At 58.3% G+C, this 14,098-nt stretch overlaps 1 protein-coding gene across 2 annotated transcripts; it reads right to left on the bottom strand.

The window, feature by feature from the left end:
• Positions 1–6,591: 6,591 nt before the first annotated feature.
• On the bottom strand, positions 6,592–13,354 carry LOC311629432 (uncharacterized protein). Of its 2 annotated transcripts, XM_084897496.1 has the most exons (7): positions 13,230–13,354; positions 11,793–11,949; positions 11,345–11,443; positions 9,799–9,906; positions 8,152–8,181; positions 7,233–7,394; positions 6,592–6,786 (listed from the first exon to the last, which is right to left on the bottom strand). In XM_084897496.1, exons 2-7 carry the CDS (start codon positions 11,911–11,913, stop codon positions 6,713–6,715), a joined length of 594 nt encoding a protein of 197 aa, XP_084753622.1. In that variant the 5' UTR covers positions 11,914–11,949; positions 13,230–13,354; the 3' UTR covers positions 6,592–6,712. The 2 variants fall into 2 exon arrangements, with proteins under 2 accessions (XP_084753622.1, XP_084753623.1); XM_084897497.1 differs by lacking the exon at positions 11,345–11,443 and having other exon boundaries at positions 9,799–9,897.
• Positions 13,355–14,098: the final 744 nt, after the last annotated feature.

Raw genomic sequence — 14,098 nt, 5'->3', positions numbered from 1 at the left:
TTGACCTTCCCCCAGCCTCCCCCACACCCCTGAAGTTGCCTGACTCCCGAGGAAAACGTTTTATCTCCTGAGCACGGGCAGCAGCTGGGAGGGAGCTGTGTGCCGCCCGGAAGGCCCCCGGCTGGGAGGAACCGCGCTGCGGCCGCTCAGCCGCTGGGGAGGTGCCAGCTTCAGGAGCAGCAGGAGTTGGGACTTTGGGCCATTTCTCTTTTTAAATTGATTTTTAGAGCGAGTGGAAGGGAGGGATAGAGAGAGAGAAACATGCAAGAGACAGGACCATCACTGCCCGGCTGCCTCCTGCGCGCCCCACGCTGGGGATCGAGCCTGCAAGCCAGGCACATGCCCTGACGGGAATCAAACCTGCGGCTCTCGGGTCCTGCGCCGATGCCCAACCCCGGCGCCACACCAGCCCGGCGGGCTGGTTTCCTACAGGTCATTTAACAGCATCCATCCTACGGCAGCATGCCCTTCTGGGAATGTGAGCGGCTTTTCGGAGGTGAGTCGCGGGCTGTCCTGACGCAGCGAGTATCTTTCCGATGCTGCTTTGCTCCTCTTGTGCCCGTGCTTCCGGAGTTGCCCTGTGGGTGTTCAGACTGCACCAGAAGTTGCCGCGGGGCCCAGGAGGATGGGGGGGAGGGCAGGGCTGCTAGGAAACATGCCCTCCTCCCTGCCCTGGTCCAGGGGCACCTCCTTCCACACCCCTCTGGGCCACTACGCTCCCCTCGCCTCAGGACCGTCTGTACCCAGTTTTCCGCCATCACGGACCAGCACTGTGGCTCCTGTGAAAGAAAAAAGCCACATGCTAACCTGACAAGCTCAGGGAAGGCCTGCGTGGCAGTCTTGCAAACCCAGAGACCTAAGATAACCACAAAAGATGGTTTGAAAATTAAAATATCTAACAGGTTATAGTGGGTAGTCATGTCCCAGATATTTTCCCAGACAAAGATCAACTTTGATCTTTTTACTGAGCCCATTTGCCTTTTTGCCTCTTAAGATAACATATCTGTGAGATGTCTGGGTAACTTGTAACTTCCCTTTTTCCGGAGCCCCTGGGGAACAACCAAATGTGGTGGGTGCCAGGACAAATGCCTCAAATTCCTTCTTTATCATGTTAATTGTTCCTGCGCTCACCTGAGTACACGTCCATCATTTTACTTTTTATCCAATCCCAGGAGTTTCCCACCACTTTGCTTTCTCCCGCCTCCTTACTCCATCACCAATGAATTTCATGTAACCCACCTATGTCCCTCCTTTGATTTCGGTGTATAAATAGAGAAATGTAACTCGCCATTCTTCGGAGCATTATCTCAATCCGTTGAGGTTTTGCTTCCCGGCAATTGTCGACAGTTTTGGCTCAAATAAACTCATTAAAAAATTCTTTACAGGTTTCAATGGTTTTTTTCGTTAACACTCCCACCGTGGGTCCCTCTCCGAGGGGGAGTGCCCAGGGCTGGGGAGCAGGACAGAGATGGCCAGAGACGTGAGGGGCTGTGCCACCAGTGTCTCTCCGACTGAGAATCCGGCAGAGATTCTGCAGGGCAGCCTGGAGGTTCTGACACTGTGACCTCCTGAGCCTTCCACGGGCATGCCCCACCAAGGTGTCGGAATGTGAGCAGCTCTTTACTTGGGCTGGAAAGGTTCCCAGAGACCCTCCCTCTGATTGAGCCCCTGGATGGAGGTCACTGAGGGTCTCTCCACCTGGATGGGCGCCCATTTTCAGTACGAAGCTCCCGGTTCCTCCTGGCACAGAGACCCACCGTGCCAAGGATAAAGCTCCTGTACGCTGATGCGGTGCTTGGAGAACTGCCTGCTTCCCACGGAGGCTTCCAGCAGCCCTCCACTGCCACCCCACCCGGATGTTCCCGGGCAGTGGCTGAGGCTTTGGGGGCAGTCACCTTTCTCCCCTTCTCCACTGAGGACTGAAGACGCAGCCTCCTGGGGACCGCCAAGCAGAACCCCGTGTCCCTGTGGTTCCCGGCTCCTAGCCACTCCCCTTCACGGCCGTGTGCGCTGAAGCTCGTTCTCGCCCTTTGCTGTTGTCCTGGTGGAGTGTGGAGGACGAGCAGGTGACTCCTCTCTGTTGGGTGGATGTTCTGTTGCTTGCAATCGAGAGAGTCCCGCTCATGTTCAGTAGAATGGATGCTTGCTGGCCAAGAGGCTCTCTTGGCTGCAACAAGAGAGGTTTCTTTTCCAGCTACTTGGTCATATAAAAACCTCAGCCAGGCCCTGGCTGGTCTGGCCCAATGGGTAGAACATCGGCCTCCAACCTCAGGGTCCCAGCTTCGATTCTGGCCAAGAGCATGTACTGTGCTTGCAGGCTCCTCCCTGGCCCAGGCCCTGGTCAGGGCTCGTGCGGGAGGCAACCAGCCGAATGTGTTTCTCTCACATGGTTGTTTCTCTCTGTCTTTCTCTCTCTCTTCCACTCTCTCTTAAAAAATCAATGGAAACATATCCTTGGGTGAGGAATAAAACATTGGTAGCCAGGACTGCTCCAGGAGGCCCAGGCTCCGCAGCCTTATTGCTCTAGCTTCCTTAGGCGCTGCTTTCACCTGCAGGCTGGAAGAGGGTTTATTCTCCTGCCTGCAGCAGAGCCCCTGGGAGGGGCCATGGGTCAAAGACGGGCCCCTCACACCCTGAGAGCTGCAGACTTTGTAGACTCGCTGCAAAGAGGGGCTGAGATGCAGTCCTTCACTGGAGACGGTGCCCCTGGCAAAAGACGGGACACCGGGTGACTGCCAGCAGCCCCTGCCTCACAGGGGAATTCCGGGGCCTCAGCAGAAAGCCATCCTAGAGGCGACCATGAGAACTGGGCCCTGCCTCTCTGTGCTCTCCCGGCAGCACGCCCAGCCACCGTGCACCAGAACATGGTTAGTGGAGAACGGGCCTGGCTTCCCTGACACTGCAGATCCCTGAGGGAAGGCAGGGACCCGGGGTTCTGCAGGGACGGGACCAGAGTCCCTGAATCCCAGGGGTCCTCCGAAGCCCGGATTCCAGGAATCCTGGGGCTGCCGGAGTGTGTACAGCCAGCTCCCAACTTGAACAACCCTCAGCCTGATAAAAGAGGGGGTGGGGTGTCACAGCTGTTTTCTCTCCCCGTATAACTAATGAATGCATGTTTAGCAGCTCACACTAACTTCCGGTTATTGCCTTGGAGTGATAGGTCAGCAGTGCAAGTGGGCTTAACTGTGTTCTCTGTCCAGAGTCACAGCCAAAGCTTCAGCCGGACCGTGCTCCCGTTTGGGAAATGTGGTAAGAATCTTCAAATCCTCTCTTTCTTGGCTCTGACTTACTCTTCTGTGATGAGCAGGCAACACTGTCCACTTTTTCAAAAATTTTTTAATTTTATTTTATTTTTTAATCTTCACCCGAGGGTATTTTCCCACTGATTTTTAGAGAGAGTGGAAGAGAGAGGGAAAGACAGAGAGAAACATCGATGTGAGAGAAACACATTGATTGGTTGCCTCCTGCACACACCCTGACCAGGACCTGGGCCGCGGAGGAGCCTGCAACCGAGGTCCGTACCCTTGACTGGAATCGAACCCGGAACCCTAAGGTCCACAGGCCATTGATCTATTACTGAGCCAAACCAGTTAGGGAAAAAAATAGATTTTTATCAGTTTCAGAGAGAAAGGGAGAGGAAGAGAGAGAGAGAGATAGAAACATCAATGATGAGAAAGAATCATTGATTGGCTGCCTCCTGCACACCCTATACCAGGGATCAAGCCTGCAACCTGGGCACGTGCCCTGACCAGGAATCAAACCGTGACCTCCTGGTTCATACGTCAACGCTCAACCACTGAGCCACACCGGCTGGGCCCCTCTCTGCTTTTATTTTTTATTTTTTTAAATATATTTTTATTGATTTTTTACAGAGAGGAAGAGAGATGGATAGAGAGTTAGAAAGATCGATGAGAGAGAATCATCGATCAGCTGCCTCTTGCCCTCAACCAAGGTACATGCCCTTGACCAGAATCGAACCCGGGACCTCTCAGTCTGCAGGCCGACGCTCTATCCACTGAGCCAAACCGGTCCCGGCCCCTCTCTGCTTTTAAAGGCTCACACGATTACATTAGACCCGCTTGTGAAACCTCCCTTCCTCATAGAACTCCGCATAGTACAGGAGGAATTCTCATCCATGTACAGGACCCACCCTCCCCCAAAGGTGGGGAGTAGACAGAGGACAGTTACCCATTGCCATGCTGAGCCCTGCCTGCTATGGAGGCCGAGCCTGAGGGCCGGAGGTACAGACCTGGGTCAGAGCGAGAGAACTCGGGGCTGGGGCTGCAGGCTCAAAGTCAGAATAGAACAGGCCTCATCTGTGTGTGTGTGGGGGGGGGGGGGGGGATTCAGGACACAGCGTCCAGAAGGATGGCGGCTCTGGCTGGGGTCGGGGGTTGCAGCGCTGTGCGCTGGGGTCTCAGCTGGGAGGGAACCCCCCGTCCATCCTCCTGGGTCCAGGTCAGACCCAGTGCCCTCCTGTGGGAACTGGACTTCTAGGGAAGGCAGGCTTGCCTTCAGCTCCAAGGAGGGGTTCGGAAGCTCTAATGATCACTGGCCGTGGGGGCGTTGTTCTGAGACTGTGTGCATTTTGCGGGGAAGAGGTTCACAGCTTTTACCAGATTCTCCAAGGCATCCAAGAAAGGAGAGAAAGAAAAAGAAGCAAGTAGTGAATCAATCCATACCCCAAGGGGGGAGGGGGGCGGGCTGGCCAGGGTGCCCAGTGGCTAGAGCTTTGGCCTGCACACTGAAGGGTTGAGGGTTTGATTCCTGGCCAAAGGCACGTACCTGGGTTGCAGGTTCACTCTTCATCCCTAATCTTCCTTTCTCTCTTTCTCCTTCCCCTCCCTCCAAAAAAATGCACAATGGAAAGGTATGCTCTGGTGAGGATTGTATAAACAATACCCAAGGGCTTTATTTTCATGGCTGCCTAGCAACCACGCATCACGGGTCCAACAGGAGCCACGGAGGACACAGCGGGGTTCTTTAAACCCCCTGGCCCCGCAGGGTTGGTGCCTGTGGGAAGCAGAGATCCTGAGAGGCTGCCGGGGGCCCGGGGAGGGGGGGGCGGGGGGTGGTGGTGAGAGGGAGGGGCGCGGAGTGTGCAGGCTGTGAGGTCTGTGACTGGGTCACCATCATGTTGAAAACCCTCCGTCTCTAAAACGCTCAGGATCCGGTGCAAGCTCCCTTTCCCAGCATGCCTGCTCTGGTCTGAATGTTCGTGCTCCCCCCTCCCCCTCTGCCCCCACCTCCCTCCCCAATTCATGTTGAAGTCCTAACCCCCAAGATGATGGCTTAGGAGGTGCCTAGGCCATGAGGGTGGAGCCTCCCTGACCAGAACTGGAATCGAACGCCCTTATGAAGAGACCGCAGAGGGCGCCATTGCCCCCTTGCTCAGGGGAGGACACCCCGAAAAGATGGCTGTCCAGGAAGCAGGCCCTCACCAGGCACCTCCCCGCGGTGCCTTGGTCTTTGGCTCCCGTCTCCAGGCCTCTTTATAAGCCGCCCAGCCTGTGGGATTTGCTGCAGCACCTAATGCACGAAGACCCTGCCCTCCCCGGCCCGCCCAGTGCCCGCTCAGGGGCCGTGCCCCTCGCAGACCAGGATCACTGCCAGAAGGCGGGTCCCTGGCCCCGCACTCGCTCAGAGTTGGGGGGAAGGTTTGTGCTGGGGGAGGGGGACCTGGCCTGGCGGTGAGTTTCTCTGTGACCTTGTTCTGGGAAGAGAAGCCCATTTCAAGACCACACCCTGAAGGAGGACCAGAGCCCGATAAGGTGCGCGTCCTTCCGCCCCGACTTTCCTGCTGCCCGGGGGGGCACCGGCCACGCGGGGCCGTGGCCTGCAGAGCCTGCGCTGTGGTCGGAGATGGCCGTTGGCTGCAGAGGCCGGGGTGGGGCGCGTGTGCAAATGAGACTCGGGCTTTCACACCAGAGCTGCCAACAGGACGCCCGCCCTCCCACTCTGGCTGCTCACACCGGGCCAGCCCGTCCGCCGGGGCCCGTGAGCACCTGTAGGCCAGCTGCCCGGCCGCCGGCCACACGCAGAGGCAGAAGCCAGGCAGGGGCAGATCCAGCCTTCCCACTTAGGTTCCTTCCGGCACCCCAACACCAGGCTCGGGAAAGAGGCACCCCAACACCACGTGGTCAGGAAAGTCACCCCAACACCACGTGGCTCGGGAAAGAGGCACCCCAACACCACGTGGCTCAGGAAAGTCACCCCAACATCACGTGGCTCAGGAGAGGCACCCCAACACCACGTGGTCAGGAAAGAGGCACCCCAACACCACGTGGCTCAGGAAAGTCACCCCAACATCACGTGGCTCGGGAGAGGCACCCCAACACCACGTGGCTCGGGAAAGAGGCACCCCAACACCACGTGGCTCAGGAGAGGCACCCCAACACCACATGGTCAGGAAAGAGGCACCCCAACACCACGTGGCTCAGGAAAGTCACCCCAACACTACGTGGCTCGGGAGAGGCACCCCAACACCACGTGGTCAGGAAAGAGGCACCCCAACACCACGTGGCTGGGAAGGAAGCAGGCTTCCCCCAGGACTGCAGTGAGAAGGAAGGAATCCAGAGGGGAGGCAACACCTCGTTTTTATTCTTTATTTTTTTCGGGGGGTGCGGCATGCGGCACACCGTCACCCCGGGTCTGGGCACCCCTGCGTCAGGCACCGGTCCTCTTCTCTTCCCCGCACCGGAGCGACAGGAAGCTAAACGACCAGGGACACCAGGGCCCCCGCGCTGCCCAGGACGACTTTGGAGGACAGGGACAGGCCGGCCGCTCCTGAGGAGGAAGCGGGCTGAGCAGAGGGCCCGGCGGCAGGGACAGCTCCGAGGGTCCGAGATGCCGGCGGGGCCCCTCGGGGGAGCCTGAGGCCCAGACACCCGGCCAGCTCCCTCCTGGGCTCCCCCCACCCAGGACCCTGCTCTGGGCGGGCTGCTGCAGGCAGCTCCCCAGGGGGTGAATTCCGGGGTCACCCCGAGCGGGAAGCTGCCCGCCTCTCCAGGGGAGGGGCTGAGCCCCAGGTGGCAAACCCTTTGGTCAGTGCCCACCGAGCCCACAGCCCCCAGGCCCGGGCTCCTTCCCTCCCTCCAGCCAGAGGACCCGGCGGGGTGTGTGTGTGTGTGTGTGTGTGTGTGTGTGTGTGTGTGTGACACAGGCCCGCTGGGCCAGGACCTGGGCTGGACCCTCTGAGGCCCTCGTCCTTCTCGCCCACCGGGGACACTTACCCACTGACTGCAGAGTAGCGACCATGCCTCCAGCGGCCACGCCGCCCCCGTTGGCGATGGCGGATACCGACATCATTTTGGCTGCCAGGGAGGAGGCGGTGATTCCTGCCCCGGTGAAGCCCACGGCGCCCAGGACCACGGGCACAGCGCCCACGGTCGCGGCTGTCCAGGGAGAAGAGCTGGGTCAAGGTCACCCTCAGGAAACGGGCCTCCTCCCCCCCCACACACACACACACACAAGCTTGGGGGTCTCAAGGAGGTGGGGAACTGGGGAACTGGGAACTTGGGCGAGACAGGGCCTGGTCAGCAGTCACAGGACAGGGGGAGAGCAGGTGGGGTCGCTGGGGACGCGGCTGGACCGCCCGTGGGAGAGCCCGCCCTTGGGTCTCAGGGTCCCCAGGCCTGCAGCGCAGGGCGGCCTCCTGCTCCTGTCTTGGCTGAGGAGGTCTCCAGGGCAGGCAGCCCCCACCCAGGGCCCCGCATGAGCCCGCAGCTCCCGGCAGCGTCACCAGGAGCAGTAGGAACCCGGACCACTGCCTGCGCCCCGCCTGGGTGGTCAGCCCGGTGACCTCCCCCCGCCCGGGGACCCTCCCCCAGCCCAGTGACCCTCCCCCAGCCTGTCAAGGGCAGCATGGCCCTGGGGCAGAGGAAGTGGGAGCTCAGAGGCCTCCACATCCCAGCCCCTGCTCTGCCCAGAGGGCACGGGCCCTGGGGCTGCCCCGCTGGAGCCTCCAGCTCTCCTGCTCCAGATCCCTTTCTGGTTCCTGGGCCCTGGCTCGTGCTCCTCTCCATCCTTCCACCTCCCTCCCTGGCGTACGGAGGCCCGGAGGCCCAGGCCAATATGGGCATGCCCAAGGCTGGGTGTGCCCCAAGTCCCAGGATCTGGGGACACAGGAGGCCTTTCCATAAAGAAACTCACCTCCTCCGATCGCCGCCACGACAGCCTTGACTGGAAACCAAAGGACATTCTGTGGTCAGAGCCACACCGGCCTCCCTCTTTCCCTTCCTCCCTCTTTCCCTCCCTCCCTCCCGGAGCCCAGGGCCACCGCAGAGAGGGGCTGCCCAGGGGGGCCACAGGAAGGAATGAACCCGCCTGACACTCTCCCTCCCCCTCCCCAGCCCTCACTCTGAGAAGTGGGGTTTCAGAGGGGCAGCTTCAGGGTGCTGAGCTCCGCGAGGGGGGCTGGGCAGGCGGAACTGAGTGAGCGCCGCGTGGCCTGGAGCCATCGGGCCTGAACACGCAGCCCAGGTGCAGTTTGGGGGGTTATCTGTATGCTGTTGGCGGGGGTGAGGGGGTGGGGGGGGTGGGTCCTCTAGCAAGCTGCTTCAGCAGTCCTCCCTAGGGAGGCGGAATCCCTGGCCAGGAGGCTTAAGGCGCAGTATTTGGCAGGATGTCAGGTCACCTAAACGGGGGAGGTGTTTGCTCGGTGATGCTTCAGGGCCTGAATGCCCTCTCCTCTGGGCAGCCACCCAGACCCTCCCAACCAGAACTCCTCCTTCTCCCCTGAGACTGCAGCTACTTAGCACTTAAAAAAAAAAAAAAAATAGCCGAAACCGGTTTGGCTCAGTGGTAGAGCGTCGGTCTGCGAACTGAAAGGTCTCAGGTTCGATTCCGGTCAAGGGCATGTACATTGGTTGTGGGCAAATCCCCGGTGGGGGGTGTGCAAGAGGCAGCTGATCGATGTTTCTCTCTCATCGACGTTTCTAGCTCTCTATATCTCTCTCTTCCTCTCTGTAAAAAAATCAATAAAATATATTAAAAAAAAAAAATATATATATATATATACACACACACACACACACACACATATATATTTATTTATTTCTGGCCTTAGCTGGTTTGGTTCAGTGGATGTAGCATCAGCTTACAGACTGAAGGGTCCTGGGTTCGATTCCAGTCATAGGTACATGCCCAGGTTGTGGGCTCCATCCCCAATAGGGGGTGTGCAGGAGGCAGCCGATGGATGATGTTTCTCTCTCATCGATATTTCTCTCTCTCTCTCTCCTTTCCTCTCTATGAAATGAATAAAAACATATTAAAAAAAAAAAATCAAGAGCCCAGTTAGGAAAGATGTTACTGCTCAGCAGCAGGAGGAGGGAGGCCGCGCAGGGGCAGTGAAGGCCGGGCCTCGGGAGGCCTGGAGGCCCGGAAGGAAGGGTGCTGCTAGCAACCCGCCTTGAGCAGCCCTGGAGATTACCAGGGAGGGAGCTGGGCCTTGCATTTCCTCCCAGGGCCTGGCCCTTCCTGCCTGGCTCTGGCACGTAGGCTTGCTGCCCTTTTTCTCTGAGAACATTACAGCTGGCACTCCCACCCTCTGAGCCTCCGGCCAGGGCCAGGATGGTCTCTTCATTTGTAAATGAAGGACAACAGTGTCTTTGTCGGGGGTAGTTATGAGAATTCAACAGACTGATCAAAGGTGAACACTCAGCCTAGTGACTGACTGGACTGGCGTTTGAGAAAAGCCATCGTGTTTCATCCTCAGCCGAGGACCCTCCTTGTTCCTCACAAACAGGAGGGAGCGGGGAAGGGGGCCAAGGAGCCGGTCTGCTAGCCAAGGCCAGTTACCTGCGAGTGGGCTAGCGGTCACGGCTGCCACGGGGGACGCCAGCAGGGAGGAGGCTTGCAGAGTCCCCAGCATGGAGCCCAGGGCGGCTTTGGATGACACTGTGAGCCCTGAGGAAGAAGGCGGGTGCGTGCACAGGGGTCGGCGGCCAGGCCGGGGTCCGGGGCCTGTGCCGCCTTCCCTCCATTTCACACCATGTCTTTGGGCGGGAGGGGCTGGAGAGAAAGGTCAATGCGGGGGGGGGGGGGGGGGGGGGGGCGGGGGGGGGGGCGCGCGCCACACATACGCCCCCGGGGCAGAGGTGGAGGCGAGGCGAGGACGGAGGCTTGCCTACCATACTGACAGATCCCAGAAACACAGTTTTTCATGGAAAAAAAAAACAACATTGTGTGAGATATACATTATTCTGTATGTAAAGGGGAACACGTGCAAACAGAAAATACGCACTTGCAAAGATACACATATGAGGAACAGACACACGTTAGACATATTAGAAAGGCTGACCTTGGGGTGGGGGCGGGAGCAAAGGAGAAGAAAAACAGCGAAATAAAAGAAATAAACCCAGGAGGGGCTTGCGTGAACTAATAGAGAAAATAGGCCCAAACTGAAGAATTCTGCTAAAATCCATGCTCTGGACCTGAGACCCCACATTGCAAACTGCTCCGCGGGGGGGACACATCGATAAGAAAACTAAAGGAGGTGACGCCCTAGCCGGTTTGGCTCAGTGGATAGAGCATCGGCCTATGGACTGAAGGGTCCCAGGTTCAATTCTGGTCAAGGGCAGGCTTCTCACCCACCCAGACCCTGGTCAGGCCCCATGCAGGAGGCAACCAATCGATGTGTTTCTCTCACATCCATGTTTCTCTCCGTCTCCCCCGCCCCTTCCACTCTCTCTAAAAAAATAAAAATCAATGGAAAAATATCCTCAGATAAAGATTAAAATAATAATAATTAATAATAATAAATAAATAAACCAGATTTTAAAATAATAATAAATAAAAAAACTAAAGGAGGTGAGTTTTGGGGGTGAATCCAGGGGAAATGAGAGCCAGGGAGCCAGGTCCCCTCAGACTGGAGGGGAGGAGACCAGGGCCCCGTGGGGAGGGCACCCAGACCCCCAGCCTGCCCCTTCCCCGCCAGGACAGACCCCAGGGGGGGGGCCCGGCAGGGAAGGCCACCCTCTCCCTCCCCACGGGGCCCTGAGCAGGACACTCCCTGGCCGCCTCCCAGCTGCCGCCGGCCCCTCCAGGAGCACTCACCAGGGATGACAGCCCAGTGAGGACACGGCCGGAGGCCCCCCCAGGAGCACTCACCAGGGATGACAGCCCAGTGAGGACACTGCCGGAGGCCCCTCCCCCCCAGGAGCACTCACCCAGGGATGACAGGCCAGTGAGGACACTGCCGGAGCCCCCCCCCCCAGGAGCACTCACCAGGGATGACAGGCCAGTGAGGACACTGCCGGAGGACCCTCCCCCCCCCAGGAGCACTCACCAGGGATGACAGGCCAGTGAGGACACTGCCGAAGGCCCCCCCGCCAGGAGCACTCACCCAGGGATGACAGGCCAGTGAGGACACTGCCGGAGGCCGCCCCACCAGCTGCGGCCAGGGATGACAGGCCAGTGAGGACACTGCCGGAGGCCCCCCCCCCTGAGGAGCACTCACCCAGGGATGACAGGCCAGTGAGGACACTGCCGGAGGCCCCCCCCCCAGGAGCACTCACCCAGGGATGACAGGCCAGTGAGGACACTGCCGGAGGCCCCCCCCCCAGGAGCACTCACCAGGGATGACAGGCCAGTGAGGACACTGCCAAAGGACCCTCCCCCCCCAGGAGCACTCACCAGGGATGACAGGCCAGTGAGGACACTGCCGAAGGCCCCCCCCCCCAGGAGCACTCACCCAGGGATGACAGGCCAGTGAGGACACTGCCGGAGGCCCCCCCAGGAGCACTCACCCAGGGATGACAGGCCAGTGAGGACACTGCCGGAGGCCGCCCCACCAGCTGCGGCCAGGGATGACAGGCCAGTGAGGACACTGCCGGAGGCCGCCCCACCGGCTGTGGCCAGGCTCGCTGCGGACATAATCTTGGCGACGACGGAGGAGGCTGCGATGGCTGCCATGGTGCACAGAGCAATAGGCAGGCAGGGGAGACACACCTGCAAGAAGCTGCGTCAGGGACAGGGACACTGGAACTGGGGTTTCCCCACCGCCTCTCCAGGGGCTGGGTGAGGGGTGGTAGAGAGGCTTCTGAGCTTGGAGTGGGAGGGGGGCAGCAGGTCTGGAGAGGGCCCAGGCGGGGAATTGGGGGGTGGGAGTGGAGGGTGCGGTGGACGGGGCAGGTTGTATTTCCTCGGGTGGGCGGCTTCCTTCCCCCTGAAAACACATAGACTCCTTAGATATTTCTAGAACTCCCTTCAGTCTCCATGGAGCAACTTCAGGGCACCAGAATTAGAACATCAGCCCGGCTGGCTGATTGAGCGTCGACCCATGAGCCGGGGGTCAGGGTTCGATTCCCGGTCAGGGCACATGACTCGGGTTTTGGGCTCGATCCCCAGTGGGGAGCGTGCAGGAGGCAGTGGGTCCATGATTCTCTCTCATCACGAATGTTTCTCTCTTACCTCCCCTTCCTCTCTGAAATCAATAACAACATATTTAAAAACAAACAAACAACAGAAAAAGGAAATCCCGAACCAATTCTGCTTTAAAGGGATGCTCCAGGCTGCCGCTCTGATGCAGCTCCTTCACCAGCACAGAGGTAAGGAGACACCGTCCACCTTTATAACTGAGAAGACTGGTGTGGCACAGAGGGGGCGAGGGATTCCCCCGAGGTTACAAGGACTTCATGGCCAAGTGCCATGGAGCCCGGGCTGGTCTGGCTCAGTGGATACAGCGTCGGCCTGTGCACTAAAGAGTCCCAGGTTCGATTCTGTTCAAGGGCACATGTCAGGGTTGAGAGTTCAAACCCCAGTAGGGGGCATTCAGGAGTCAGCCAATTAATGACTCTCCCATCACTGATGTTTCTCTCTCTCTCTCTCTCCCTCTGCCTTCCTCTCTGAAATCAATAAAAAAATATATATATTTTTTTAAATTGCCACTGACCCATGTTCAGCTGCTTCCAAAGCTCTGGCTTGGTGTGGCTCTGATCTGCTTCCTTCTAACCGTAACTGGCCTCCTCCCCCTGCCTGGCGCACCCCCACCCAGGAATGGACAAGGCAGATGGTCCCCAGAGTTCTAAACCCCAGAGACAGCTGGGGGCTGGAGCCCCTTCCCTCCCCCTCTCTCTGATGAGAAACAAGAGTGTTCTGTGAGTCAACCCACAGGGGTCTGCACTCACTCCCTGAGCCTCCAGGCCACCCCAGGAGGGGGCCACCCCAGGTGAGGGCCGCTCCAGGAGGGGGCCACGGTAGGAGCAGCCTGGCCATGGCCCATGTCTTACCTGGAGAAGAGTTCTGAAATGCAGAACTGACTCTGCCCACTGGAGGGTTTTAGTGGTTACAGCATCCGGGGGGCGGAGCAGTTTGGCCCTCAGGGATGCAGAGAGCAAATAGGGTTAAGTTTTCTTTTACAGGAAAATGAAACTGCTCTTGTTTCACAAGAAACTGAAACTGCATTCCAACCTTTCCCCCACCCACTCCAGGGGAAACCCAGCTGCTGTGGGCATGGGATCCGGCCCTGTGTCCACTGCTGGCGGGAACATAATACACTTCATCCTTCAACTCGGGGATGTGCTCTCTGCATAGTGAGGATCATAAGAAATCAGATAAAAGTCATATAATAAAAGGGTAAACATTAACTTCTAACGGACACAAGAAGGTGGTTTTCAGAAAAGCATTAATCTGTGCATTGGACAGATGCTCAGTTTTTCAAAAAAAAAACCTATTCTGAGGGCCCGCCATGCGGCCATGGGTCTAGGTATGGAGTCAGAGCATACAGAGATTACAATAATGTAATCCCTCCAATGTATGAAATAATTGTTGTGTGAACTGTTTGCTGTATGGTGATGGATCCTCCCTTCCTCCTGTTGATGGACAAACGTAAACCCCACCTGCGGCCAGACATTCCTGAGCTCTGAACCACCAATCAGCACCTGCCAAATACCCTAAGCCCCCGATTCCCAAGTCCCTAATCACCAATCAGCGTGTGCTGAGTCCCCTATCCTTAAAGGGGCTTGTACCCCGGCCCTCGCTCTCTTCCGCCCCTCTCTGTGGAAGCAGCCGGCAGGGGTACTCTTCCCTCCAATAAAGCCTGTGTGTGTCCTGCCATCCCGGTCTCCGGCTACCTTCTTTATTTAATCTATCATATGGA

Source organism: Pipistrellus hanaki (genome assembly GCF_964339955.1).
Source record: "Pipistrellus hanaki genome assembly, chromosome: 1".
NCBI classification, from domain to species: domain Eukaryota; kingdom Metazoa; phylum Chordata; class Mammalia; order Chiroptera; family Vespertilionidae; genus Pipistrellus; species Pipistrellus hanaki.
The sequence above is the reverse complement of the archived record's forward strand: the minus strand, read 5'-3'. Positions and strand labels throughout refer to the sequence as shown.

Bases quoted from the DNA above. Each gene is read 5' to 3' on its own strand.
- LOC311629432 (XM_084897496.1), bottom strand. From the start codon at position 11,913: ATGGCAGCCATCGCAGCCTCCTCCGTCGTCGCCAAGATTATGTCCGCA. The intron at 9,907-11,344 runs GTGAGTGCTCCT...CTTCTTCCTCAG, and splicing joins CACTGGCCTGTCATCCCTGG to GGCTCACAGTGTCATCCAAA. The intron at 6,787-7,232 runs GTAAGTGTCCCC...CTTCCTCCTCAG, and splicing joins CGCTACTCTGCAGTCAGTGG to GAGCGGCCGGCCTGTCCCTG.